The following is a 25,370-nucleotide window of genomic DNA, read 5'->3' as shown; positions in this document are numbered from 1 at the left end:
AACACGTTTTCGAGGGGTTCAGTGGTATCCGTGAAATTGTGATATCTGCGAAATCTTTGTGTCGTTTGATTTGAGCTGTTCTGAGAGTGCGGAATTAGGTAACGGGTCGGTGGAAACGTCAGAGGGTTGATGCATTGAAAGTGCTAAGTGCGAAGTGACTGGCATCGACTAGTAAAGTGCATCACAATGTCGAATAGTCGAATGGTCGAATAGTCAAGTTCAGCGACATAGCGACATCCCCGGTCTCGATTTCTCCTTCGTTATACGCTGCATGTAGTCATCACATTGCCCGCGTCTCCCTACGACACTCCCGATGTCTCCCCATGACACTTTCCAAGTCAATCCACGACACTCTCCACGTCGTCACCACAACTGTCGTGCCATCCATCCCGCAATCGTCTTTGTTTTCGTCATCTCCACCTCTTCCTGGGTCTCTCCCTGTCATCTCATTTGCTCATCTGTAGCTTGTCGATATTTGCTCAAAAAACACAAGACTCGTGTCTGTTCACAGGTGACATTGCCCGAGTCACATCCTCCCCTCTCTCGTCCACCCCACAATATCCGCCTTATCATCTCAATACCCACTTTATGCAAAAATATGGAATGTACCGAAAGGTGCTATGTGGAAGCCAACACTGAAATCGTATCACACACTGTTAAAAGTTTGGGACATGATTTGTTAGCCGAGCTAAGCCAATCACAGCGCGCCAGAGTGGGCCGACTGCGAAACCTTAAAATAACATGTCATTTTTCCACTTTGAGCAATAGGATTAGGGTTGGGAGTCAGGTCCGCAGCAATAAGCTTAGCTAAGCACCGCCTTTTACTGGCTGGAATGGTGTTCAGGGTTAGGGGTTGTGGTTAGGGCGGAATCGTGGCTGGGTACCCAGTGGATGTGGCTAAAGTCCCAGCTGGTGGCTGGTGTGCTTAGTAATTGGATCACGTGAAACGTGTCAACCAATTTGGTTGTTTCTGGTGGGTCGCAAAATCAAAGATAAGTAATTACGTAATCGGGGAGGTAAGAAAAGAGTGAAAATGAGGAGTTTAGAAAAGACGTGGAAATTTTCGGTGGAAATTTCTGCTGTTACATAACATCATTGTACGCACGTGATCACGGGAAGTCACGGGACGGATTTGATTTCGCTGACTAAGTCGCCTAATACCGCCGTTTGGGTCAAAGTTGAGTGGTCATAACCTGTTTCAAAAGTTGTGCAACTCGGTGTGTAAGCGTCGGATTGGGAAGCTGAGTAATTGTGAGATTGCCTAATACTGTTTTTATAATAATGGCCAAAGTATTATATAATTTTGGAGGCGCTATCAGGTCATCTGAGCGATTGGTCGCTGAGATATCACATGACTTTAACGACCTGTGGGTCCGGTTTTCCCAATTTGGCGTCATCACATGACCAACCCTAGGTCCCAATAGGGTTGGCGGTCCTGTGTTTACTGCGAGACCATACTGTACGCGGGCTGAAATTTACCCTTTTGGGTCTTGTCCCAACTGGAGTGTTGGGTGAAAAAAAAGAGCCATTCTTTCCTTTTGATATTATCCACAACACAGCAAAGGTATGTTAAACGAGAGGACAGAAAGCGACGAGAGACGAGAGGACAACATGACTGCCACCCAGTGATTGCGACAGGCGATAGGCGGCGGATTGATGATCCGGAGGCGACATGGCGGATGTGGTGGTGGCATGGGTGATGTGGTGATCACATGGATCGTGTTGTGGGCACCACATTGGCGATGTTGTGGGTTATACACGGTCCATGTTGCGGGTTATACGGTCCCTGTTGCGGGTTACGCGGACTCAGTCTCCGTCATTTGCCACAATGCGACATTCGAACACTACTAACTCAGATGGTCAAGAAGCGAGCTTCCAACGGACGAAACAAGAAGGGTCGAGGACACGTTACCTCCATCCGATGCTCTAACTGTGCCCGAATGGTCCCCAAGGTGAGTATCACAGGTCTTTGTAGCCAAGCTGCGAATGAGAAGAGTGCAGGATGAAGAAGAAATGAAGAGCACAGTGATTGGTGAACAGTGACAAACTGATGACTGATGACTGATTAATAAGCACTGCATTCTTCACTGCTTGCTGCTCACAAAACACTTGTGTGTGTTTTATCCACGTTTATCCACTAACCCCAGGACAAGGCCATCAAGCGATTCACCATCCGAAACATGGTCGAGGCCGCCTCCATCCGAGATCTTTCCGAGGCCTCCGTCTACCAGGAGTACGTGCTGCCCAAGCTCTACCTCAAGATCCAGTACTGCGTGTCTTGCGCCATCCACTCCAAGGTTGTCCGAGTCCGATCTCGAGAGGGCCGAAAGGTTCGAACTCCTCCCCAGCGAGTCCGATTCAACAAGGACGGTAAGAAGATCAACCCTGCTGCCGCCGCCAAGGTTGTCGTTTAGGCGATGTATAAAAAATTGCACTGTGTATGAAGCATCGATGAGCGTAGCGACGTCAGATCGACCAGCATAGAAGAGAGCGTAGCGTAATGTCATATCGACCAGCGTAGATGTCCACCGGTAAAGAGCCAGGTTGGTGAGACAATGATTGATGAGAGGGTGCTACGGGGATTGGGTCCCAGGTCACGTCCGAATCTGAGCATCGGTTAGCGTAGATCGACATCTGAACACCATGAAGGCTTTGAGTCCATTGTCCTCCGGTAAAACTGTCGCCACAAACTGCGCAATTGTCTTCAGTCGATCAACGGCCAAGTTGGCGTATCACCGTCTCACCAGCTACCCCTAGGTTTCCGTTCTCGAATGCTCCGCCGAAGACTCTAGACGCTGTCCAGGTGCTCTGCTGTCCTGACGCGCTGGGCTATCTCCAGATGTTGCTAGGCTAACCCCAACTTGACCACCATAGTGATGGCTGACTGTTCTTCGTAGGACGGGCAGTTCATTCTTGTAGACTGTGTTGCTGTCACCGACTCTGGCAACTAGGCACGCGGACCTCGGACATGTAGCCAGGCTGACACAACCTGTGGACCTGCTTGCCAAAGTTGGAGTTGAGGGAGCTGAGAAATCACCCCCGAGGAACTCGTAGATTGACGTGTGGCCAGTTTACAAGAGACTGGTACAGGCCCATCACGCACAGAAGTGTTTGTGTGGTTGCTCTACTGGGTTGGAGCAGTTGTGAGAGGGAGAATGAAGTAGATGCTGAAGAGGAGAGTCGTCGTAGGATGTAGTTGTAGCTCGAGAGCCTTGGTTAAGCCCGAGTCCTGACTATAGCTCGAAAGTCCTGGTTGTAGCTTGAGAGTCTTGGCTATAGCTCGAGAGTCACTCTGTCTGTCTCTATATATCTCTGTCTGTCGCTACTGTGTGTGTCTCCGTCTGTCTCTGTCTGCATCTCAGATATGGAGTTTGGGGATGGTACCAAAATGGGTCGAAAAGGGACCGTTGGAAAGCCCAAAGCACGTGAAATGACAATTGAACGAGAGGAAGACCCTTTTCCAAAAATACCCCTTCACCTCACCGTGTCTATTCCCTCTCACTTGTAAAAAAACGGTTTCTTTGTGTAAATATATAGACAATAATAGAGTTTCGCTTATGCGTGTGTACATTATTTATGACTTGGCGTTCAGGTACTTTTTTTGGTCTTGTCGACCATATATTGACCGCTTCTTGATCACCATTTGGTCTCTATTAGGCCATCTTTTGGTCTTTTCACCAATTGGTCTCTACATTGACCTCTGACTGAGTCCCCAATCACCAGGTCCTACAGCTGCCGTCTGGATAGTTCTGAGACTCCCTCTAGAGCTCTGAGAGAGACCGTTCCATCGCCAGCACCAGTTAAAACTCCAGTCTATCGGATCTACGCAGCTACATAATCACTATTGCCTCCCAGCTCTATGACACGCACTTACACCCCAGTCGCTATGTCCTGCTGATGTCGGGCTGATCTGGGATCTTGTTTAAGCAGTGGTATGTACATACTGTACCGGCAGTTTCGCAACCAGGACAATGCTGGACACAAGAGACATGAGTCCGCGCTCCTTTCTGATCGCCCGCTTTGTCATGTCACGTGTCCATTATCTGGTCATGTGACTGGAATTACTGAGAACTTCGAGTTCCCCATTCTCACTGACCAGACATTCTTACTGCATGTACTGTAGCTGTGTGTCCAGTCTCGTACTGCTCGTGTTCAGGATGAAATGGAGAGGGATTTTTCATTCGTTTTCGAGCACAATATGTATTTGATATGTGGTCTTGCGGTATTTTCAAGCGATCAAATTATTTTGGAATTTTGAATTATTTTGATATTTATTGAGTTGTTTTTATTTATTTATTTATTTATTTATTTATTATTTATTTATTTATTTTTATTTATATTTATTTATTTTATTTATTTATTTTTGAAAAAAACCCCATCTGGACAGATTTTGGTGCCGTCTTTTCGTATGAATATATAGCCAAAAATTCTGTAATTGATTAGGGTAAATACTTGGATATAACAAAATTCTCTTTTTTCTTCTCTTTTTCTTTCTTTTTTCTTCTCTTTTTTCTTCTCTTTTTTCTCTTTTTTCCCTTTTCCAAATTTTTACATTTATAGATTAATATAAAAAACCAGCACTCTTGAGCTGTCTCGCGGGCTTCAAGATCGCTACGCTCATGTTAACTTATAAATGATGCAATTAAATTATTCAACAGGAGGTACTCCAGAGAGTCATCTCTGCCATCCCTGCCTCTGCTCAGAACTCGCAACTACCTTCGGCACTTGTTCCTCGGCACTTCGTTGGCACTTGTTCACAGGCTCACCTTGGGCGCCTTCAAACTAATGTAGACATCAGTTCCCAGTCCAAAATAACTCTGAAGCTTCAAGTTGCCGCCAAAAAACTCGGCATAGGCTCTGCTCAACGGCAACCCATAACCCATGCCCGCAATACTGCTGCCTCCGTGAAAGTTGTTGAGCGTGGCAAACCCATCGCCCTGCCCCTCGTCCTGGAACGTGGTGAAGGAGAACTCAAAGATCTTGTTCTCGTTCTCGGGCTTGATACCGCCACCGATATCTCTGAGTCGGATCATGACTCCATCCTCGGTTTTGGAAATGGTGGCGATAATAGGATCGTTGCCGTTGGACGACTCAGCATGGGCCCGGAACGAGTTCTTGAGCAGCTCCTGGAAAATGTACTGCACGTGGTCGGGCACAAACGGCAGCGTCACGTCCTCACCCACGTCAATCTGCACCTCGGGACGCACTCCAAAGTACAGGTTGCAAATCTCACCAGCAAATTGCGAGCATTCGTGCAGCATTTTACCGGGCGAAAAATCGAGCTGCACGGCGCCAATGAAGTTGTCTGCGATCGGATTAGTCAGCGCAATGTGGTGCTCTGCCAGCAGCCGGGTTCCCATGCGGGCATTGAGATGCGAGTTGAGCAGCGTGTTGATCTGCGATAGGGGCATGAGGTTCTGGCACTCGGAGAAGCCCCGCGACAGCACTGGGATAGTGTTGGAGTGGGTCTGCACCAGGTCTTTGAGGCGCTCCACAAAGTGCAGATTTTCCTCCACTGTCTGAGGAGGTTTGAAGCTGGAGATGATCAGAAACGAGCAGTAGTACAGCTGGTAGATCTGGGCAATGTGGGGATTGAGCACCACCAGGTACTGCAGATTGCGCAGCGCATTGAGCCGATGCGCCAGTCCGATTTTAATCTGCTCCAGCGTATCTTGGGCATTGGCTATCAGGATCTCGTTGCGCTCTTTAGTCTCCAGGTCTCGGGGGAACTTGACCAGTTCGTCGAGCGTGATTGTCTTCTGTTGGCAGCCCCCGCCAGTCGCGCAATCGCCGCGTCCGTTTCGCTCTGCAGCCGTTTGTTGCGTTCCAAAATGTGATCCGCAGTTGGCGCAGCGGACGAGGAGGCGGACGACGCGGACGACGCGGACGAGACGGACGAGACGGAGGCGGTGGTGGTCGTAGAAAACATCCTGTGGGTCAGTTTGTGGTCACGTGATGCGGAATTCTGGGCGCGCCGACTGAAGTTGGTGATGAGGGCAGCCCGGTTCGCCACGCCACGTGTTCTCTGGAGCATTGTATCGGAAGTTGTCGGTAGGTCGTGGGGTTAGCCAGTGGTGTTATGGTGTATATTGTACGAAGTGGGGAAGTTTAAGTTGCGGGCAAAATGTTGGGGTAGTAGATCGGAGCTGGAAATGGCGGTATAATTGGGAGAGAGGGAGAAAGGGGAGGGAAGAGGGGTATTTAAGGCTGCGGGAGTGGTTTTGTGTCGTTTTGCGGTGGAACGATGTTTCTGTGTCACTCAGCATGGCTCGGAGTCCGCATGTAGTGTATCATCTTCAATATGATGGTGACATTAAAGATGTTTAGAGGCGGATTGAGACGGTTGTGGAGAATGCTGTGGTTTGTTATGGGCTGTATTTATATGTTTGGGGACCTTGTGTTGTTTTTTTTTCAGGATATTCGTCGTTTGAAGTGACTTTTTTTTTCTGTATTATTCGACTACTGTACTTGATCCAAACGTTTTTACTTGGATTTTGTTAACCATGCATTTGATAAAATTAAGAAATTAACCCAGTTTTTTTATAAAAAAATAACTTCAATAATTACTTGGGATATATTTTTATTACTTGGGGAAGTAGTTGGGAGGAAGAGGAGCAAAAATAAATAAAAGGAACATGTGGGAAAATGGAAGTTACAACCAAGTATGTACTGTGCATGGGAAAAATAGAAAAATGAAGAAGAAAAAAATGAAGAAAAAAAACATACCAACAATCAACTCCTCCTTCTTTCGTCGACTCTTACAAATCATCACGTGACCACACTTCTCCACAACATACTCCCCCAAAATAGAATGCACTATACTGTAGTATATCTTATACCATACCACAACCGAACACACCGACTAAGAGAAAAAATCGGGCATTTCCACACCTGGAGACACAAAATCTCCTCCCTCCAAAACAAGACATATATAAACACTCAAAAATCGCCCTTATCATATCCAAAAAGTCGAAAAAAATGGCACTTTTGCCAACCCTCATTTTCTTCAACCCCGGGTCATTAAACTTCCGTCAGACGCACGTCGCATCAACAATAGTCTTTAATATAATTACTGGAGAAGCGGAGATCACGGTGTTTGGAGGAGAGACAGGACACGGCGAGGACGGTGGTCACGTGACCAGAACAAACCCCACATGACCGGGGCCAGTGTATTCACGTGACCCACCCTCTCTCAACCGAAATGGCGACTGTTGCTGCTGTTGTATTTTGGTCTGTTATCCCAGTCTAACTTCAATGTTGGAGTTGTCGGAAAAAAAATGTAAAAATGGATGATAAAATGTAAAAATGGAATTAAAAAAAAATGGGTTAAATGTTAAATGGATTAAATGTAAAAAAGGAATTAATGTATAAAGTGAAAATAAGTCGGGTTTATCCGGGGTCCACCAGGGAGCTGAAAAGTTGTCAGATTTGAAAAAGCAGAGAACCAATGGATTCTCCGAGTTCCTGCGATTCCAGTTCTCTTTTCTCCACCCAGATCAGACCTCCGCAACGTCCAATATTTGCATTCCACCCCGGATCCACACAAGGTTATATTCTGCAGAAATAGTACAACCAAGGGTGTCCACCTCAACACATTTATCCAACCACCCACCCACTCCTACTGTTACGTGTACCGACACAGAACGTCACTCTTTTAACACCCTCATTGATGTCTACGAAACCAACCATTGCGCTAGCGGGAGGGACGTCGCGGTTCGACCAGGTTCTGAGCCGGCTGGAACACTTCAACACCATCTTCTACCCCGTGCCTGCCACCAAGGAGGAGCTGTTCAAAGACTGTCTACCCGGCGGTCCTCTGGCCAACGTGGAGGGTCTGTTTTGCTCCTGGCCGGCATTCTACGCCATGGGAGGCCTCAAGACCGAGGAGGAGATTGCCCAGTTGCCGGCGAGTCTCAAGGTGGTGGCTCTCTGTGCCACGGGGTACGACCAGTTCAACGTTGCTGCGTTCCGGAAACGTGGCATCATTGTGACCAACACTCCGTCGATGGAGCCCTCTCACAGCGGCGAGCAGGTCGCGGACATTGCGCTCTATCTGTCGATTGGATGCATGCGCAAAATCCCCCTGTTTGAGGGCTCGTTCCAGAGAGAGAAGAACTCGATCGACGCGCGGCGTGTGGTGGCGCAGGGCGAGTTTGACCCCGCTTCGGGCCAGGTTCTCGGTGGTCCGCCCTCAGGATTCGCCTTTGGAGATCTCACCGCGAAAGGACCCGCCAGAATGTGCCGAAACCGGGCGGTGGGCGTGGCGGGACTCGGGAACATTGGAAAGGCCATTGTGCGACGCTTGGCGCCTCTGGGGGTCGAAATTCACTACTACAAGCGATCCGAGCTGAGCGCTGAGGAGCTGGCGGCCTCAAATCTCCCCTCAGACCTCATCTTCCACTCCTCCTTTGACGATCTGTGCGCCGCTTCGGACCAGCTCATTCTGGCGCTCCCCGGAGGAGCAGACACCCTCAACATTGTCAACAAACGGACCCTGAACCTCATGCCCCGAGGAGCGTCCATCGTCAACATTGGTCGAGGCACTCTCATCAACGAAGACGATCTGCTCGAGGCGCTGGGCTCCAAACAGATTGCCACCGCAGGCCTCGACGTCCAGGTGGGTGAGCCGTTTGTCAATCCCAAGCTATTTGGGCGGTGGGATATCCAACTGCTGCCCCATCTGGGCAGTGGAACCGAGGACAATGCCCTGGCGGCCGAGCTCAATGTGATTGACAACATTGAAAATGTCCTGAACGGCGGTCCTGGTCTTCATCCTGTCAATTGAGCTTTGACAATGACAACCATGACAACCATGACAACTATGGCAACCATGACGAACAGCGACCAACAACGACCAACAATGACAAACAGCGACGAACAACGACGACAGCGACGAACAGCGACGACAGCGACGAAACATGTTCATGGATAGTACATGCCCTACAAAAGGGACATTCGTTCCCTAGACTAGCTAATACGAGCCCCTTTCTCGTCGCCAAAGACATCTATAAGCTATATTGAACTAAACTGTACGAAACTTGTGGTAACATGAACCACTAGAGTCACTGAGAATGATCAATCTATAACCATTGCTGACTCTACCAGTGTCATAAGACTGAAACGGCATGGTCGTCGTCGAGATCGAAGTCTTCATCTCTTATATCCTTACAAGTAGTACAACTTGAGAGATAAATCATCTCCGGTATCTCCCAGGAATCAAAGGACTTAGAAATGCCTTCCAACAAGTACTTATATGGGTACAAGTCATTGCGACTTGAACACCGAATGACATTTGACATACACGGCAAGAATGATGGTGCAATGGGGCTATTGGTGCCGTGTTGGTGCTGGTTCCGGTACTTGGACCTAGCGGTCGTTGTACCCGTACCCTCAGCTAATTAGCTATATTACTACATAACGAGTGTACTTTCTATTTATATGCATAAGTGGTATCGTTCAAGACGCGGGCACAATCTTCCGGTCTCTTTGATTTTGTTGGCGATGCCCAGTCTCTGTGTCTGTGCGACCGCCAGGTGTCTCTGGGGCCAATCAGTAGACGCCATCTCTCGACGTCTTCTGTCCGGAAATGAAATCAAAGGACTTCAACGCAAACGACCGCCAAAGAGAGTCCAGATAGTACGGGACCGAGCGGTCGGGCGAGTAGGGCCCAAAGTCCGTGCCCTGGATGGGGTCTGTGTCGCCGGCTCCCGGGTTGGGCTCCATGATGCCTCCTCCGCCGATGGAGGGGCGGCTCTGTGCCCACGGACGCAGAGGGTTTGCCTCGGGCACCGAGAGCCGGCTGCCGTGGCCGTGGGTCTGGAGCTGTGTCTGGTTGGTTTTGAGCTGTTTGAGCAAGGCCCGCAGCTTGATGCCGTACGACAGCAGCAGCAGGGCAAAGTAGATGCGCACCAGTAGCAGGAAGACGGCGATGATGATGGTGGCGGCGGTTTCCTGGCCTCGCGACGCCGAGTCCAGCGACAGGTCTCTGTCTGTGGCGTCACGCAGACCGAAACGGACGCGCATTTCGTCGTCGGGAGACACGGACGAGGTCGCCACGTTGAGGGCGGAGGAGGTGGCAGCAGACACGAGGGCAGACGTAGCAGACGCGGCCGACGAGACAGCCGACGACACGGCGGAGGTGGCGGCAGATGCGGCCGACGAGACTACCGACGCGGTGGCAGTGGCGGTGGCAGTGGCGGTGGCAGACACGGCGTCTGACAGGGTCGCCGACACGGAAGCAGCGGTGCTGGCGGCGGCGGCGGCGTCGCACTCCTCGCAGTCCTCGGCCCAGTCGTGGGCGAAAATGACGCCGCTGAAGATGGTCAGCACCAGGTCAAAGGTGTAGAGCACGCAGGCCAGCAGCACTATGGGGATTTTGTTGATGATGTCTTTGGGAGACATGGTGGAGGGGGAGATGGAGGCCATGGTGGAGGCCAGGGCGCCCGGGCCCGAGCCCGTGACGGGCAGAGCGCGGATCACGGGGATGGACATGGCGTAGGGGAACACCAGCGCCAGCGAAACCAGCGCCATCACCACCTGGGTGAAGGAGAGCGGCGTGATGAAGGCGCACAGAAGGGCATAGAGCCCGTACGCCTTGTTGAAGAGCGCCAGCGCGATGATCAGCTCGGCGGCCTGTTGCAGGGGGAAGATCCACAGAAACGACTCGGGCAGAAAGCTTCGGCGGGCCATGGTCAAAGGAGATATTGTCGGGGAGGTGTTGTCAACAGCGCGTTTTGCCTTTCACACTGGTTGCGTGTTGGTCTTCTGGGTTTGGTAATATTTTGGCGGGTTAGGGTAGCTCAGTTTAGTATAGGGGGATAGGAGAGGCGAGTCGGTGCGAGCGCAGACAAGTCTGTTGTTTCCGTCTGTTGTTTCCGTCTGTTGTTTCCGTCTGTTGTTTCCGTCTGTTGTTTCCGTCTGTTGTTTCAGTCTGTTGTTTCTCTTTGGTTGCCAGCTGAGCACACGTGACTTGCCAGTTGGGGCCCGTGACTTGTGTGGAGGAGTTGGGTGGAGGAGTATCGATAGTGAATGTTATGAAGATGGTAGATGGGTCTTTCGAACCACCATGAGACCCAGTCAGGACTATTAGTACAGTACTTTGAGGGTCTGAGAGTGTCTACCGTGCGATATCACCGACATGCCTCGGAAGTTCACTCCAGATCAATGCAAGATGATGAGCCGAGACGTAGTAGACGAGACGGTATACTACTTGCCACGAAGAGAGCATCTCAACTGGGCTCTTCGACGCAAACGGGGTGGAAAAGTTCACCAATGGGTTCACAATTGCGCGCTGATCCCCAACATGTACAATTCTTGTTGCTTTTCTGTAGCGCAGGTCGTTTGGAGTGTACTCTGATGTCAGAACGAAGTCAAGTCAGGCAGTTGAAACATGTTGGACACTGTGACTTGAGCTCCGAGCACTTCGTGGAGTATATCACACTTGGCCAAAACCGTTGCGATATGGCTGTATGCCTTTCAGATCGAACTACTCGACTTGACCAAGTACAGTACATACTCTAGTCGTCGCAAGATGCATTGTGGAAGTATCATCTTGTACCTCGGGTCTGGTGAACATCAGCTACTGATGTACAGTACATATCGTACCAAGGATCAAGGATCAATTGTCCAGTTCAACGCTCACAAGGCTAGCCAGGTAGTTGCCACCAGAAGGGCATCAAAATCTTGCACTCTACAAACCATTATTGCTCCCGCATAGATTCTTTGATGCGATTACCATTCCAGTGGCAAGCGTACGGCTTCGAAGTTGTCGATATCCAACAGATGTCGAGGGCGTTCTAGATCTATGGTCGAAGGAGGAGGAGGAGGAGGACGGGCAGAGACAGCAGGTTATGCAGCAATCTCGTAGGCAGCCCTGAGCAGCCGAACGGGGGTGATGAACACAGCACCTCAAGCGGCCCCTCCCTTGAAGAAGGGCAGCGGGTTTTCTTTCTCGCAGAATGACAAAAAGCCTCAAGCCAGTGTTGAAGTCTTGCCGGCAGGGACAGCAGGGTTGGGTTAGCATAACAACCCCCTTCTCGCAGAATGACAAACGGCCTCAGCCAGTGTTGAAGTCTCGCCCGGGACAGGTGCTCGACCCTGGAGACGGGTCTTGACATCACCAGGGAGGTCAGGTAAGCGGCGGGCATTACCAGCCCATGGCAGCGCTGTCAGATGGGGCCATCACACCCATTCTGTACGGCAATTGCTGGAAAATGTGGACGACTAGGTGAGAGATACTCCTCTTCCAAGCTACGAACATACAAGACTGCCGTCTGCAGGGGCTGGAGAGTCTGTCGCACTCTGTGCCTGGCCATGTCATCAAGCTGGCTAACCTGACACGACGCCCAAAGCAGGTGCAGACGTGTCCAATTCTAGAGCTCATGCGAGACCGGAATCACATACGCCATTGCTCTCTACCACTATGGCCAGCACAACAACTTCTCTATGGCGGTGAGCATCTGTGACAAGCTGTGGAGAGTGGGCTTCAACAGTGGAAAGCTGGAGGGACCTCGAGTACCCCACACTTTGATAATGCCCGGCTCCATTCATTCTCATCTCCATCGTTGACGTATTGGTGGAAGAGAACATCTCGCAGCAGACACGCCGAGACCCAGATCACCATAGCCAATGGCTTGGTGCATCAGAACACTCGAAGCCGGAAATAGCGGAAAACGGGAAAACGGGAAGAAAAGCGCCACAACCAGTCACGTGACACCCAAACAACCACGTGACACCAAAAAACCACGTGACACCCATCCAACCACGTGAACACCACAACCAAACCACGTGACACCCAAAAAACCACGTTGACACCCAAAACAACCCCGTGACACCCATCCCAACCCCCAACACCCCCAAACCCCCAAAAACCCCCTCCTTCTCTGCCCCAACCCCCACTGTCTTGGTCTCCACATGCTATTTTAAGATGTGGAGACGAGCAATGACTTGTACAGCCATCAAGTACCTCTGAGACAAGAGGCACATGATGAGACTGCCACGGACATGATTCAGGGCTGTGCCACGATATACGGCCGCAATACGACAGTTCCACGGTGCTTGGACCGATGCGCGGACCGCAGGCAACCGACCAAAGATACCCCCACACCATAACTACAATACTTAACAACCTAACTAAACGACCAACACCCAAGTACAATCACATCTCCACCCTGCCTAATCAATGCAAACACAGACCCGTCAAAAAACACAAAAGAACGACCGTCGCCACCCAGTTATTTATATCTGTGGCGGTGCACCGATGAGGAAAAATGCAACTGCAACTTGCCAAAGGGCGATATCACGGTATCTCGTAGATACAACAAGTGTAGTCTAAAAAATGTAACATGAACTAAACAAACACTGCTAACACCAGTCACGGTTACATGCTACACTGAAACAAAGATGGACCGGCGCCATAATCACGTATTCCTTCACGTCAACTGACCACTTCCTCACTCCTCCTACAGAAAGACCCTTCTCTACTCGTCGGTATTGTCAATATCAATAGTTATATTACATCAAGTGCTCAATTCATTTCAGAACCGAGACCAAAATTAGCAAATGCAGATAAAAAAGTAAAGAATGCTAAGAACCTATAGGTGGTGGTGTTATTAGGACGACTAGAAACGTCTGCGTCCCTGTCATCGTCGGGTTTCAGCAATAAAAGCCCCTCCTCGTCGTCTCGGGTATTTCCTGAGGGCCAACCAAAGCCATGGGAGAGAGACACCGGACGCGACCAATCCCGGCCCTTCTCTCCCCTCCCCCCCCCCCCAATTATTTCCACAGCCAGAACAATGCTGACCTCAATGGCAGAAATCCTCACTCGCGATTCCCGACTCGTAATCCTTAAACTCGCTTCCGTCGAGAAGCCCAGCCCTTGATGGCAAGAACCACAAGCTCCCATGCCATGATGAACGAGGTGACGCCCACAGTCACGTTGAGAGTGAACATGGAGTCAATGCCCCGGTAAACAAACGCCTCGACCGTCTCTCGGTTGCTCTGCATGAATACCAGACCACCAGAAATGAGACAGAAGGATGCCACAATTTCCGTGAAGGGACGGCTGGGCAGAGTCAGCTGGTCCACATTCATCTCAGCACCCCCGTCAAGTCGAGCCAGAGCCTGCGAGTACACGATAAAGTACTGCAAGTAGGTGATTCCTCGGAAGACGGCGCCAATGGCCAGCAGGTAGCCCCACTGGGTGTGGATAGCAGTGGACAGAGGCAGCGCCTGGGCGTGCTGGGACATGAGAATGCCGGTCCAGAAAATGGTGAGCGCGGGGAAGGGGTTAAAGGACATGGGGTACGTCTTGGAGCTCAGAAGCTTTCGCACCAGGGCAGACTCGAGCAGCACGCCAGACAGACCGCCGCCAATGAACATGAAGGCAATGGAGGCATGCTGCAGGTCTGCGGGCGTCCAATGACCGTCCTTAGAAGCGAGGTGCTCCATGAAGATGTTGGGCACGCCGTAAATGAGAATGAGCGCGGACTCGACAAACTCAAACGTGAAGGACTGGGGCTTGAGGAAGGCCAGCACGCCAAACACCTTGGAAACTGCGGTTCGAGCCACAGACAGAGCAGTCATCTTGGTGGGAGCGGGGGGAGAAGATCGCGCTCGTCGTCGAGAACCGCGCGAGTTGGCCCTGCTTCGAGAATGCAGCATCTTGACGCTGTTGACCTGCTCCTGGTTCAGGTTCCAGGCCCAGCCCTTGTCGGTGAAGACGCCGACGTAACGAGCAAAGGTGAAGAGACCGAGCACGGTGAAGACACCGCCCTTGATAAAGTGAGCGAGAATGTTGAACACATTGTGGCCCATGCCTAGGCGACAGCCAGTCACCACGCCGCAGATCACGTATGCAAACGCCACGAGCAGCATAATGCCCTGGAGGTAGGTGTGCACAAAGTTGGCCAGGGCTCCGAACCGGTCGACGGTGCTGCTGACATGGGAGTTGGCCATCAGCCGTGCGACCCACTTGTCCTCCATCTTCTGCTCAAAGGGCTGGGGCCGCATCGAGGACGAAGAAGCAGCCTCGGCTCCTCCACACTCGTCGTCTCCGTAGTACTGGCAGGGAGACATGGGGGTATCGTCCTCGGCGTCTTCGGAGATTCGGAACTTGGAGGGCTGGGGAACGGAGGGGGTCGCGGAGGGAGTGCCATTGAGGGTGTGGTCTGAGTCGGAGTCGCTGACCCGGTGGTAGGGCTGCAGCTGGAACGCCTCGGCCAGCTGGCGGGGGTCGCTATCGTTGGGTGTGGTGTCTCGGTAGGCGAGCGAGGTCAGCAGGGCCGCCAGGTAGTGCACCAGCGACAGGATGAGAACGAGCACGGTAAACTTTCCGTAGATGGCGCCGGGGTACATCTTTTCCACCTCGGGGGACGATCCGTACATGCCTAGGAAAATGGCTCCGAGCGCCACCATGACCACTTGGGCGGTCTGGACCGGGAGGTACAGGCCCGATTTGGCCGACGACAACATCACCGCGATGGGATAGACGCCGATCCAAGCGGTGGCCACCATGAGGATGTGCCAGGTGAGAAGGCTCTGGCCGGGGGTTTCTGTGTTGAAGAAGTTGGTGGGGTCGTAGGCGGTCCAGTACGCCAGCTGCTGGGGCTCGAGTTTTTCGGGGTGCGCCAGAATGGGCAGGCCGTGGGAGTGGTGGCCTCCGTTCATTGATGCTGGGTTGGGTTCCATCATGTCTTCATTGTCGTGTGTCGAGTTGCCGCTGTGGGTATTGCTATGGCTATGTGCTGATGGCGAGGTTGCATCGTTGTTATCGTTGATATCGTTGATGTTTGTCTTGTCGTTACTGTGGGGTGTGTTGGTGATGCCCGTGGCTTCTGTCTCATCATGTCCCTCGTGACGTCTGTGGAGTTGTGGGAGAGCAATTGCGGAGGCTGCAGTAGCCGCTGCTAGGAGAATGGACACTTTCATTGCTGCTGAGAGGATCCGGTGGCTAGCGGAGGTGTGTGTGTGGGCTGGTGGTTGTGTTTGTGTTTGTGTTTGAGTGATGTGGGCGCCGGGAGTATGAAATAGGGTGAGCGAGAAAAGGGAAAAAAAAAAAAAAGGAGCAAAGTCACCGAAGATAATGACTTGACTTTGTGCGTGGATGACTTCGGCAATGACATAATACTTTTATTTAGACTCGCCCGCTGCTTGTCTTTATCTGGGCACATGGTGCATCTCAGCTGCGACCTTAAGTTTGCAGAGTTTAATGCGTCCACTGCCCAAAGAGGCCAACATGTACATTTAAACTTTACACCGTGCATAAGCTCTTTTTCAGCCCTGGCTTTTTTAGAGAAATAGGGCAAACTAATTGGCAAGAAATAGGGGCCAGGAAAAGACAAAGTCAAACGAGAGCTCCATTCGAGCGACAATGGTTGGGGAGGTTCCGAGGGGTTCCACAGGTTTCGACGGTGCCAATGGCCCCCGCAGTCGTCCGCCTCCCCCCAAGCCGCGTCCTCGCGCTCTCCATCCCTATTTCCCGGCGTTGCCGAGTGACGCCACCGCCTTGCTGCAAGTGCACTACATCGGCGGATTTAAATTTCGGAGATATCTCAAACAGCATAGACCGACACGCTATATTGATATATTGGCCTTGGAGTTGAGGTGAGCTCGTATACTGCCAGGGGGGGGGATGTTTGTGGAAGGGAGAGGGACAAGTGTGTATACGGAATTTAATGGTCTCAACCTGGAGTTGAGCTCCGGACTGCGCCTCGACCCACATGGCGACAAAAATGGAGCGTTTTGGGTCCGTTTTGGGCCCGTTTCCCGTGCCTTGCTCTCACGCACACTGCTCACAGGTTGCTCTCGTTGCTCCCTGCTGACTGTCGCTCGCTACCCAGCTGTGGGCTGTCCCGGAGCCCGATACATTGATTTTGGCGAGCGAGGCAGTGCACAACGGCGGGTGGATGTAGCGAAAAGCAACGGAAGACAAAAATAAAACGGCTCTTAGCCTCAGCGGTGGCTCCACAGGGTCAGATGACAGAGTCCAGGGCTTCTGGCACTGGAACGCACTACTTGTAGCTACTTGCACTTGGCCAAGGCCTCCTTTGCTTGTCCAGCATCTTGTAGCAAAAGTTGTACTTGCACTTGCACTTGCACTGCACTTGCACTGGCCCTGACTCTATGTCTCTCTCTCAACAGCAACATGCGAAAGACGCACCTCTCCACTTTGCCCGAGCCTGTGAAGGGTCTATATTACTCACTCGGTTGCCGTATCGAGAGAGGTCCACCAACGCAGGGAGGCTCAAGACGTCCCAAAGTTTAGACCCGGCGTTAATCCACTGGACATGCCCAAAAAATTACAGTGCCAAAATGCCGCAAACAATCTCAGAGAGACAGGACATGACCGGGTCGCCCAAAGGACGGCAGCAGGTTGGCGCCCATTGACCCGATATTCCTCCAGAACAACACCCCAACCCCCGGATCACCGCCGCCCACCCGCCCCCCTCCAAAACTCCACACGGTCGCCCTTTCACCACCGCTCTCCACAGCAAGCTGCAATAGCGAATACAATTTTCATTTCCAAAGTTACACCTTTAATGGCTACAAAGCTCCAAAGCTAGAGGTAATTTTTCCCCGCCATCTGACCTCATATTACTGCGGTCAGGGCGAGAGGAGTGTAACTGCTCCAGAGAGCCACCAGTCTCCGTTGCCCGAAGACTTGCCCGGATGACTAAGCTGTGGCGGGCGTCAACCAGCAACATTACCGTGGACCCTGCGATGACGCCAAGCCGTCAAAAGTCTGGGCACCAGCTCCAGACAGGATAAAAGCCGCTCAGTCCTCGGACCGGCCAAAACCCTACCATCTGCCAATCTGAAGCATATTGCAACCTTACTAACTACTGTATAAAAGGTGCATGTACGTATTGGCTGCCCGGCCCATTTCCTAATTAGCCAGTATGCGGGTGCAGTATGCACCAGGATGCACTAGGAGTGCACCAGTATGCACATGCATATGCACTGCACATGCAGTCACGGGATCCCCCATCTAATTGCTATTAACAAAAATCACATGTCAAATGGGTCGAAATGGGTCGAAATGGGTCGAAATGGGTCGAAATGGAGGTGGCCACGTCGGTGGAAAATGGCAGCGGATTTCAAATCGACCAAGTATGGCTGCACAATGACTAATGGACGGGGGATTGCACGCCACGTGCGTGACGTCGTATTTGTATCGTACTCACCAACGCCACAATACGCCTCGCAACGTCTTTGTACGAACCTTGTCTCCCCTCGCCCAGTGTCTTGCAACCGCCACCGAATGCGCCACAGTTGCGCCACGGACGTGACTGTTTCACATCTGGAATCAGCTCACTGGCCCGAGTCGACTGATACCGCCATTGTGGCCGCAGCGCCCGCCCTTCTCGCCCTTCTCGCCTTGTCTTGCAACAAGCAACGTTGACCTTGGCCGGTCGTTCGATGCGATACGAGCAACAAGGTGCGTCATTTTTCCAAGTATTCTCGTTTCAGAAAAGAATCCGACCCTGGACGGCGAAAAGTGCTCATCCGCAGTCTCCTTTTGCAACCACCCAGCACTTACACCTTGGTTTTGAGCACTTTAGCGGCCTCCTGGCTACAGTTGCCCCTCACTTGTCTGACTCCAACACTGATTCTGACTCTGGCAGAAGAAAAACAGGGTGAATAATCACGTTGAGCTATAGTTCACACACCCACATCGGCATCTCCAGACTGGTGCCAAAGGGGCTTCTTCTCGCAGCCGTTAGTGCAAGTCTATCAACCTCTAGTTTTCCTACTAGCCCGGCCCCCCTTAGGTCTACTTGCACTGTATTTGATGCTTGTCTTCCAGGGCAAGTGCCCGAATGGAGTGAGACACCAAGTCCGATGCCAATGTCCGGGGACAAGAGATACATACAAGAGACCGGAGGGTTCAATTGCAAGCAATTGCTGCAAAAACTACTTGTAGTGGTCTGTTTGTGCTACAAGTAGCGCCAACCACTGAACTAGTGCTCAAACTCCACTACAATGGCGTGAGAAGACTACAGTGGACTAAACGACATGGATCGACGCCAAGAGAAGCTATAGACCCCCGACGAGGGCCTTCTGGACCGCTTTTGCCCGTCTTGCCCGCTTTGCCCGTTGTACCCGCTAGTGCCTGTCAACAGCACGCCATGCGCCATCTCCGAAACACATGCCGTAACAGACGCATGTTTGTTTACATCGTCATGACTGTACAAATAGCCGAGGTTTTGATTGGTGGGCGAGCCGGGAGTCGTACTAACGGAAGCTGTGCCAACGGAAGCTGTTCTTCAGCTCTTGGTAATCACCACCCTCTTAGTCATCAAGACGTCCAAAAGGGCTCTCTATCCTGGTTCTCCACCGATGACTAATCACCGTGCAAAGCCGCAGCCGCAACAACCTCTCAGACCGTTAAACAGGCCATGTTCGACAACCGTTATACGGTCGTATCTTCCACATAATGCAGCAGAGAGATCGATCGTACACCAATGTAAACACAGATGTAAACATGCACCTAAAGTCAATGTTAACTGTATGTTGCTGCATATGGAACGGATCGACTTTCTTCGATATAGAGAGGGTCTTCTCCAAGCGACAGAGGCCACGCCAGACTTCTATCTGACGATACTCATATCCATCCACTAACATTTCTAATCTATTACTCTTGTACTACTCACTCGAACTCGTCCTACGTAGCCCGCTTGACCTCAGGCTCCTTGCTATCCGGGAACAAGTCGGTTCTTAAACCCGGCACAAACTGGTCGAGCCGGTTCCACGAATCGTCCCAGTCGGAGCCGCCTTGCTGGGGATCCAGATGCTTGGACGACACCAGCACCAGCAGCACATTCTTGAGCGACTCCACCAGCGCCTCCTGCGCGTCGGAAGACGACGACATGAGCCGATCCAGCATGGTAAGCATGGTCAGCCACAGCTGGATCACCTGCGCGTGCACGCTATCGAAATCGCCTCCATTGGCCTCAGCCGCATCAACGTAATGCAAAAACGTTCGGCACAGCAGCATGGCACCCTTGACTCGCGTGGAGCCCATTCCGGCACTATCCAGTTCGTACACCTCAGGCTTGAGCAGCTCCTTGACTAGCGGGAACAGCCCGTTTTCAAACACACTCTCTTCCCACGAAAACCCGGGCTGCGAGTAGATCTCCTTGTCTCGCAACAGGTTCTCCAGAGTCTTGAGAGTCTCGGATCGGATTCGCCGACAAGGATTATAGCTCTGATGAGCCAGGAACTCAATGTATGCAGAGGTGTTGTGTGTGAAGGCTGCCTTGTGCGCGAGTTGTAGGGCCTTAAGGCCGCGAATAACGTGCTCCACGGTCTGTTTGGTGTCCTCCCTCTTGGACTTGACCTTGCTCAGCAGCTTATCCACGTCCTTTTCAGAGCTGGACGCAGTCAGAGAGTCCAAAACAAGACCTCGCTGCTCGAGAGGAGCGCCCACGGACGACACTGACACAAACTCGTCAAGAATGGACACGAGGTTGGCCACGGGAATGTCGTCCACGTGCTTTTCAATTAACTCAAACACCCGTTCGCTGGATGCCACGTTGGATGCCAGGATCTTGACCACTTCCAGGTAGTCCGTGTTGTCAAACAGAGCAAAGGAGAGGATCAGAGAGTCGATTTCAGGAGCCAGAGAACGCAGAACCTCAGAGTCAACCTTGAGAAGCTGCGCGAAGAGCTTTCCACTGTCCTTCTGCAATCCTGCAAGATAATTAATAGTAGCACCGTCGTCCAGAGAGTCGCCGAACCGGTCTATCACTAGTGTAGTCACATGGCTGTTCTTCTGGCCCAGCAGTGCCATCAGATGGAACGAGTAGATGGAGGGGACTCCAGTAAGGGCATTAACGAACTGAACAGTCGGTTCTTCACCGGTCTGAAGTCGCCCAAACAGCTCATCCACCTTGCAGCTCGCCAGGCAGTCTAGAGCGCTCAAAGTAGCCTCAATCTCCTCGTCAGTAGGTTGGTTGTTTTCGTTGTAGCCTCCCGTGAGGTACGAAGACAGCGTACTCAGAAGACCCACGCCCTCCTTGCCGCTCTCGTACTTTTTAAATTTGTTTGGAGCGGCAATTCGAGGCAAATCATTCTTAAATGCACTCTTTTCGGTGCTTTCAAACGCACCAAACAACGGAGTAGGATGTAGACCGTTCTCGTAAATGTTGTTGAGCACCTTGGCCACAAACACAAACACATCGTCGCTCAGGTGCTCGCTGTGGTTGGACACGATCGTAAAGTAGACCACCGCGGCAATCTGAGCCTTGAAATCGAGTCCAAACTGCACAGAAAGATCCGAGACCGTGATGGGATCCGTCTGACTGGGGTCCACCCACACGTCAATGTTCTGTAGACTGTCAATCGGTTCGCCCAGGGCCGCCATAATACCTCCCACACGGTCCAGAATCACGTGAATGACCTCGTCAATGTCAAAGTCACTTGCCAGACGCGCCAGCTGGTCCAGACCGGAAATAACACGGCTGAAGACAGCGTCGTCCGTAGCTGCGGAAAAGACACGTGTCAACATGGCCACAATGGGCCGCCACGTGACCTCAAACACGTACCGATCAAACGCGTTCGAGTTAAGGTCGGTCGTCATGAGCCCCGCCTGGTCAGTTTTCATCAGCAGCTCGCCCCACGAGTGCTCGAAGGACTCGTTGGAGTCATGCTCATCGGGCATGACAATCTCTCGCGTCTTAATGTCGTTGTAAATGGACTCGAGAAACTCAGCCTCATAGTCCTGACCGTCGCATTGACCCCGCAAGTTGCGCTTGTACTGGTCCAGCGACATGTGGTTCTTGACCTGCGGGTTGTGCAGGTCTGTGTTGAGCATGATGATGGAGAAACAGAGCACCACACCGTCGTTGGAGTTTTTCACCACGGACTGGTTCTCGGAGAAGGACGAGTAGTGCTCGGCAAAGCACTCCATGACTCGCTCAATCTGCTGCGACTCGCCGGGGAGTCGGAACGCAGAGAGATACTGTCTCAGCGCCATATCAACTCGTTTGCCATCGAAATCAAACTGCGCAGTGTATGCCTTGAGCGTGGGCAGGTTTGCGGGCTTGGAAAGGAATTCACCGAGCTTGGCCTTGTTGATTCGTGACGACTGGAACAGGAACGAGCCGATCTCAGTAGGCGAAGTGTCCTTGATGAGACCTCCAGACAGGAACTTTTGAATACCCACCTTGGGATTCACGTTGAAGGCGTCAATGGCCTCGACGATCTCCTTCTTGCGGGCTTTTCGGGCCACGAGCTCAGAAGCAGCCTCCTTCTTATCGTCTCCATTTTGATCTAGTCGACCAACCAGCTTGGAAAGGTGTTGAAGAACAACGTCGAGACAAAATGGGGGCACGGACGAAGACGACCACTGGGCTGCATCAGGGTATGCAGACCGGCACAGAAACTGCATCATGTTTTCGCACAGATTAACCCGGTCGACGTCGCAGTCAAAGTTGAGAAACAGTTCTGCGAAAAAGTACGGCTCTCTGCACAGCGTGGAGAGCGTCTCGACCATTGCTTCTCGGATCTCGGGGCTTCGCGAAGTGGCAAACTGTGCCTGAGTGGGGCTAGGAGTGCCGTTTATGTTATCATCAGCACCTGGAGAGCTGGAATCCGGTCTGGGAGTGCCAGGCTTACTAATCTCACCTAACTGACTGTTACTGTAGTTGAAGTTCTTTTCAAGCAGAATGGACGGAGCAGTGATATCGGAAGAGGGATCATCCGAGGGTCCATCCAGGGGACAACAGCAACTCATAAAGTAGACCAAGAGAAACTCCTGCTGCAACTTGAGATGAGAACGTGTAGTATGCAGCATGGTGGAGATGACCCGCAGAGCGCCCTGGACCAGCGGAAGAGAGTCCATTCGGATGATTTTGAACAGATGCTTGCACAGGGTGTCTGTGGTGATCTGGAGAAGCGAGTGGTGCTTGGTGAGTTCTTTTCCGGCAACCTCGAAGACCACGTTGATGAGCTGCAACGACATGACTCGTGTGCTTTCTGTGTACTGGTGGTGGTTTGCGGGGTCCAGGATAGAGGTGAGGACTCGGTAGAATTCCCGGATTGCTGGAATTCCGAATGTGGATGTGGAGGAGGTGGTAGTTTCAGTTGCTGCCATCTCCTTTTCGTCTTTTTCCCCTTTCTGGTCCCTGGGCGTCTCGTTGGGCTCCTTGCTGGGCTCCTCGTTGACCTCATCCTTGGTCTCCTCCTTGGTCTCCTCCTTGGTCTCCTCCTTGGTCTCCCCCTTGGGCTCCTCCTTGGGCTCCTCACCAGGAGCACCTTCCTCCCTCACGATAGTGTCCACAACACCCGGGGCGTTAACAACCACCTCTTCCTGAGCAATTGGAGCTCCGACGGGGATCTCCTGTTCGGGCTCCAATCGTCGCAGCTTGGAAAAGGCCTTCTGAGTGATATCGAGAATGGTGTTCTCTGCCGAGCGTCTCAGGACGTTGGACCGTCGCAATTGACACGCCATGGAGAGACACGTTTCGAAAATCTCGCACATTGACTCGTCGTTGAGCAGATCGCCGGAGGCGCCGCCCACGAGGGTGTCCATGAGCTTGAGGATTTTGAGCAGCACGGCGTCGTCGTCGGCCTGATCGGTGGCGTCAAACCGGCAGTGGGTGATGGCGATACTGAGCTGGCACACAGCATGCTGCAGGTTGACGCTGCGGGTGCTGACAATGTTGTAGTCGAAGAACTTGTTGACGGCGGTGATGGCCATGGCGGTGATGGGCCCGGTGGTGGACGGGGATCTGATCACCTCGATGAACGGCAGAAACAGCTGGTACATGTCAAAGTGCTCCAGCGAGTCCAGCTGTGCCACCGCCACGCGCAGACGCGCAAACGCCTCAATCAGCGGGTCGTCGGGACCCCGCTCTGTGCTCTCATGGTGGTGGTGATGATGGTGGGCGTCCACGGCAGCCGTGAACTCACTGCCTCGGGTTCGGAGGCCCAGACGCGAGCGAATGTCCGATCCCGACCGCCCGTTGGTGTCACTGGGGCCTCGCAGGATGCTCGACACGCCCGAGTTGGCCCACCGCGCGTTTTTGCGCATCGCCGAGGTGATGGCCAGACATTCGGCCGAAACCAGAAAAATCGGATCCACAGAGAGATCTGTGTTAGTACGGGGAAATCCGGCGTCACGTGAGGCCCGCGCCCCTGCGCCGCGCCCACAATCTCCTCCTGCCCCTCGCCCCCTTCGCCTCACTCACTCTTCTCTCGATCCACAATATCCATAGTCGTTGTGTTTCGTGATGACATGTGTCTTTCCATCTCTCTCATGTCCTGTGGGGGAAGCCTAATTTCCTAACCCTACATGCGTGTTGGGAGAATGTGCAACATGCTTGTACGTATTGTGCTGTAGATGTAGGTGCCATTCTTGAGCCAGGCGCAGGCCGAGAGAGTGGTGATGAGGGCAGGTATGGCGAGAAAACGTGCTGACTAATGTCTAAATCATCATATCGCATGCTAAGAACGCCATTCAGGTGCTCCAGCACTTGTACAATAGTTCCCTCTCTACTCTAGCTCCAGTCAACTAACTCTCGGGTATTAGTGAAGAGTTCCAAGTAAAGTACATGGGCACTTGTTTACCCCAAAATTGCCAAAGTAACTGAATAGAGACACTCGAACCGTCAAGTATACAACCTATGATGGAGCAGACGAGTGTTCTGACCAGTAGCAGTTTCACCCGGGGAGAGGGGGGGTTAGCAACAGCTGTCTGGAGGATACTGTACGTAGAGTGCAATGCGCTACAAAAGACAGACGTTCCGACTCTAACAAACGAAACACACACCCGATTCGAAATCGGAAGAGACCATCAAGTTTCAAACGGCCATTATAATCGGTATATCAACTTGAATCGTCCAAAACTGGCGGCAATGTGGGGCTGCGAGAGCCAGTTGTAAAGATATGTCTGTCAAGCTACAAGGACGAATACAACCGGGATCACCGGATCCACGAACCACGTGAATAAAGGCAGTAGTTTCTCAAATTGGACTTGTAGCAACAACCAATCCAGTCACTTCAGTCGCTGGCCCTTTATTGTATTGTACTGACTGTATCTACTCCAACATCATGTAGCCGACTACAGTATGATGAGAACCCCTCGGCAGAGATTACACTACTGTATGGACTGTAGAGGAGCCACGTAGATCCAAGTAGATCGAGCAATGGCTGAATAGTTGACAAGAATAATCCACAATCCAACAGCAATCGATATTTGTCCTCAGAACAACTGCAAGTGATCTTCCCGAAGTTATCCACCGTGCGACTTGGAGAAGATGACGGATGAAGCTGCTGATTCCAGAGCTCAGAAGTTGACCAAACACCTCAGAAGTTGACAAACACTCTCAAAGTTGACAAACCTCAAGAAGTTGACAAAACACCTCAGA

General features: G+C 51.9%; 11 protein-coding genes across 11 annotated transcripts; 7 read left to right on the top strand and 4 right to left on the bottom strand.

The window, feature by feature from the left end:
* Nucleotides 1-313: 313 nt before the first annotated feature.
* On the top strand, nucleotides 314-811 carry YALI1_E23629g (uncharacterized protein; the record flags this gene model as incomplete). Its single annotated transcript, XM_068283066.1, has 1 exon — nucleotides 314-811. The coding sequence occupies one exon, from the start codon at nucleotides 314-316 to the stop codon at nucleotides 809-811; it is 498 nt and encodes a 165-aa protein (XP_068139167.1).
* A 1,045-nt stretch (nucleotides 812-1,856) lies between these two features.
* YALI1_E23610g (40S ribosomal protein eS26) lies at nucleotides 1,857-2,414 on the top strand (the record flags this gene model as incomplete). Its single annotated transcript, XM_504158.3, has 2 exons — nucleotides 1,857-1,952; nucleotides 2,148-2,414. The coding sequence occupies 2 exons, from the start codon at nucleotides 1,857-1,859 to the stop codon at nucleotides 2,412-2,414; spliced, it is 363 nt and encodes a 120-aa protein (XP_504158.1).
* A 2,340-nt stretch (nucleotides 2,415-4,754) lies between these two features.
* Nucleotides 4,755-5,411, bottom strand: YALI1_E23578g (uncharacterized protein; the record flags this gene model as incomplete). The annotated part of the gene is made up of 1 exon (XM_504157.3): nucleotides 4,755-5,411. One exon carries the CDS (start codon nucleotides 5,409-5,411, stop codon nucleotides 4,755-4,757), a length of 657 nt encoding a protein of 218 aa, XP_504157.2.
* A 2,258-nt stretch (nucleotides 5,412-7,669) lies between these two features.
* Nucleotides 7,670-8,785, top strand: YALI1_E23555g (uncharacterized protein; the record flags this gene model as incomplete). The annotated part of the gene is made up of 1 exon (XM_504156.2): nucleotides 7,670-8,785. The coding sequence occupies one exon, from the start codon at nucleotides 7,670-7,672 to the stop codon at nucleotides 8,783-8,785; it is 1,116 nt and encodes a 371-aa protein (XP_504156.1).
* A 764-nt stretch (nucleotides 8,786-9,549) lies between these two features.
* YALI1_E23525g (uncharacterized protein) lies at nucleotides 9,550-10,689 on the bottom strand (the record flags this gene model as incomplete). Its single annotated transcript, XM_504155.2, has 1 exon — nucleotides 9,550-10,689. The coding sequence occupies one exon, from the start codon at nucleotides 10,687-10,689 to the stop codon at nucleotides 9,550-9,552; it is 1,140 nt and encodes a 379-aa protein (XP_504155.2).
* A 357-nt stretch (nucleotides 10,690-11,046) lies between these two features.
* On the top strand, nucleotides 11,047-11,520 carry YALI1_E23521g (uncharacterized protein; the record flags this gene model as incomplete). Its single annotated transcript, XM_068283065.1, has 1 exon — nucleotides 11,047-11,520. One exon carries the CDS (start codon nucleotides 11,047-11,049, stop codon nucleotides 11,518-11,520), a length of 474 nt encoding a protein of 157 aa, XP_068139166.1.
* A 1,660-nt stretch (nucleotides 11,521-13,180) lies between these two features.
* Nucleotides 13,181-13,507, top strand: YALI1_E23498g (uncharacterized protein; the record flags this gene model as incomplete). The annotated part of the gene is made up of 2 exons (XM_068283064.1): nucleotides 13,181-13,327; nucleotides 13,373-13,507. The coding sequence occupies 2 exons, from the start codon at nucleotides 13,181-13,183 to the stop codon at nucleotides 13,505-13,507; spliced, it is 282 nt and encodes a 93-aa protein (XP_068139165.1).
* A 338-nt stretch (nucleotides 13,508-13,845) lies between these two features.
* Nucleotides 13,846-15,927, bottom strand: YALI1_E23472g (uncharacterized protein; the record flags this gene model as incomplete). Its single annotated transcript, XM_504151.3, has 1 exon — nucleotides 13,846-15,927. One exon carries the CDS (start codon nucleotides 15,925-15,927, stop codon nucleotides 13,846-13,848), a length of 2,082 nt encoding a protein of 693 aa, XP_504151.3.
* Nucleotides 15,928-16,974: 1,047 nt separating this feature from the next.
* On the top strand, nucleotides 16,975-17,263 carry YALI1_E23461g (uncharacterized protein; the record flags this gene model as incomplete). The annotated part of the gene is made up of 2 exons (XM_068283063.1): nucleotides 16,975-17,015; nucleotides 17,068-17,263. The coding sequence occupies 2 exons, from the start codon at nucleotides 16,975-16,977 to the stop codon at nucleotides 17,261-17,263; spliced, it is 237 nt and encodes a 78-aa protein (XP_068139164.1).
* A 678-nt stretch (nucleotides 17,264-17,941) lies between these two features.
* On the top strand, nucleotides 17,942-18,400 carry YALI1_E23452g (uncharacterized protein; the record flags this gene model as incomplete). Its single annotated transcript, XM_068283062.1, has 1 exon — nucleotides 17,942-18,400. One exon carries the CDS (start codon nucleotides 17,942-17,944, stop codon nucleotides 18,398-18,400), a length of 459 nt encoding a protein of 152 aa, XP_068139163.1.
* A 1,263-nt stretch (nucleotides 18,401-19,663) lies between these two features.
* On the bottom strand, nucleotides 19,664-24,261 carry YALI1_E23389g (uncharacterized protein; the record flags this gene model as incomplete). Its single annotated transcript, XM_504150.3, has 2 exons — nucleotides 19,664-24,093; nucleotides 24,192-24,261. 2 exons carry the CDS (start codon nucleotides 24,259-24,261, stop codon nucleotides 19,664-19,666), a joined length of 4,500 nt encoding a protein of 1,499 aa, XP_504150.3.
* Nucleotides 24,262-25,370: the final 1,109 nt, after the last annotated feature.

This window comes from Yarrowia lipolytica, chromosome 1E, assembly GCF_001761485.1.
Source record: "Yarrowia lipolytica chromosome 1E, complete sequence".
Classification (NCBI taxonomy): domain Eukaryota; kingdom Fungi; phylum Ascomycota; class Dipodascomycetes; order Dipodascales; genus Yarrowia; species Yarrowia lipolytica.
Note: the sequence above shows the minus strand (reverse complement) of the source record. Positions and strands in the feature narration are given on the sequence as shown.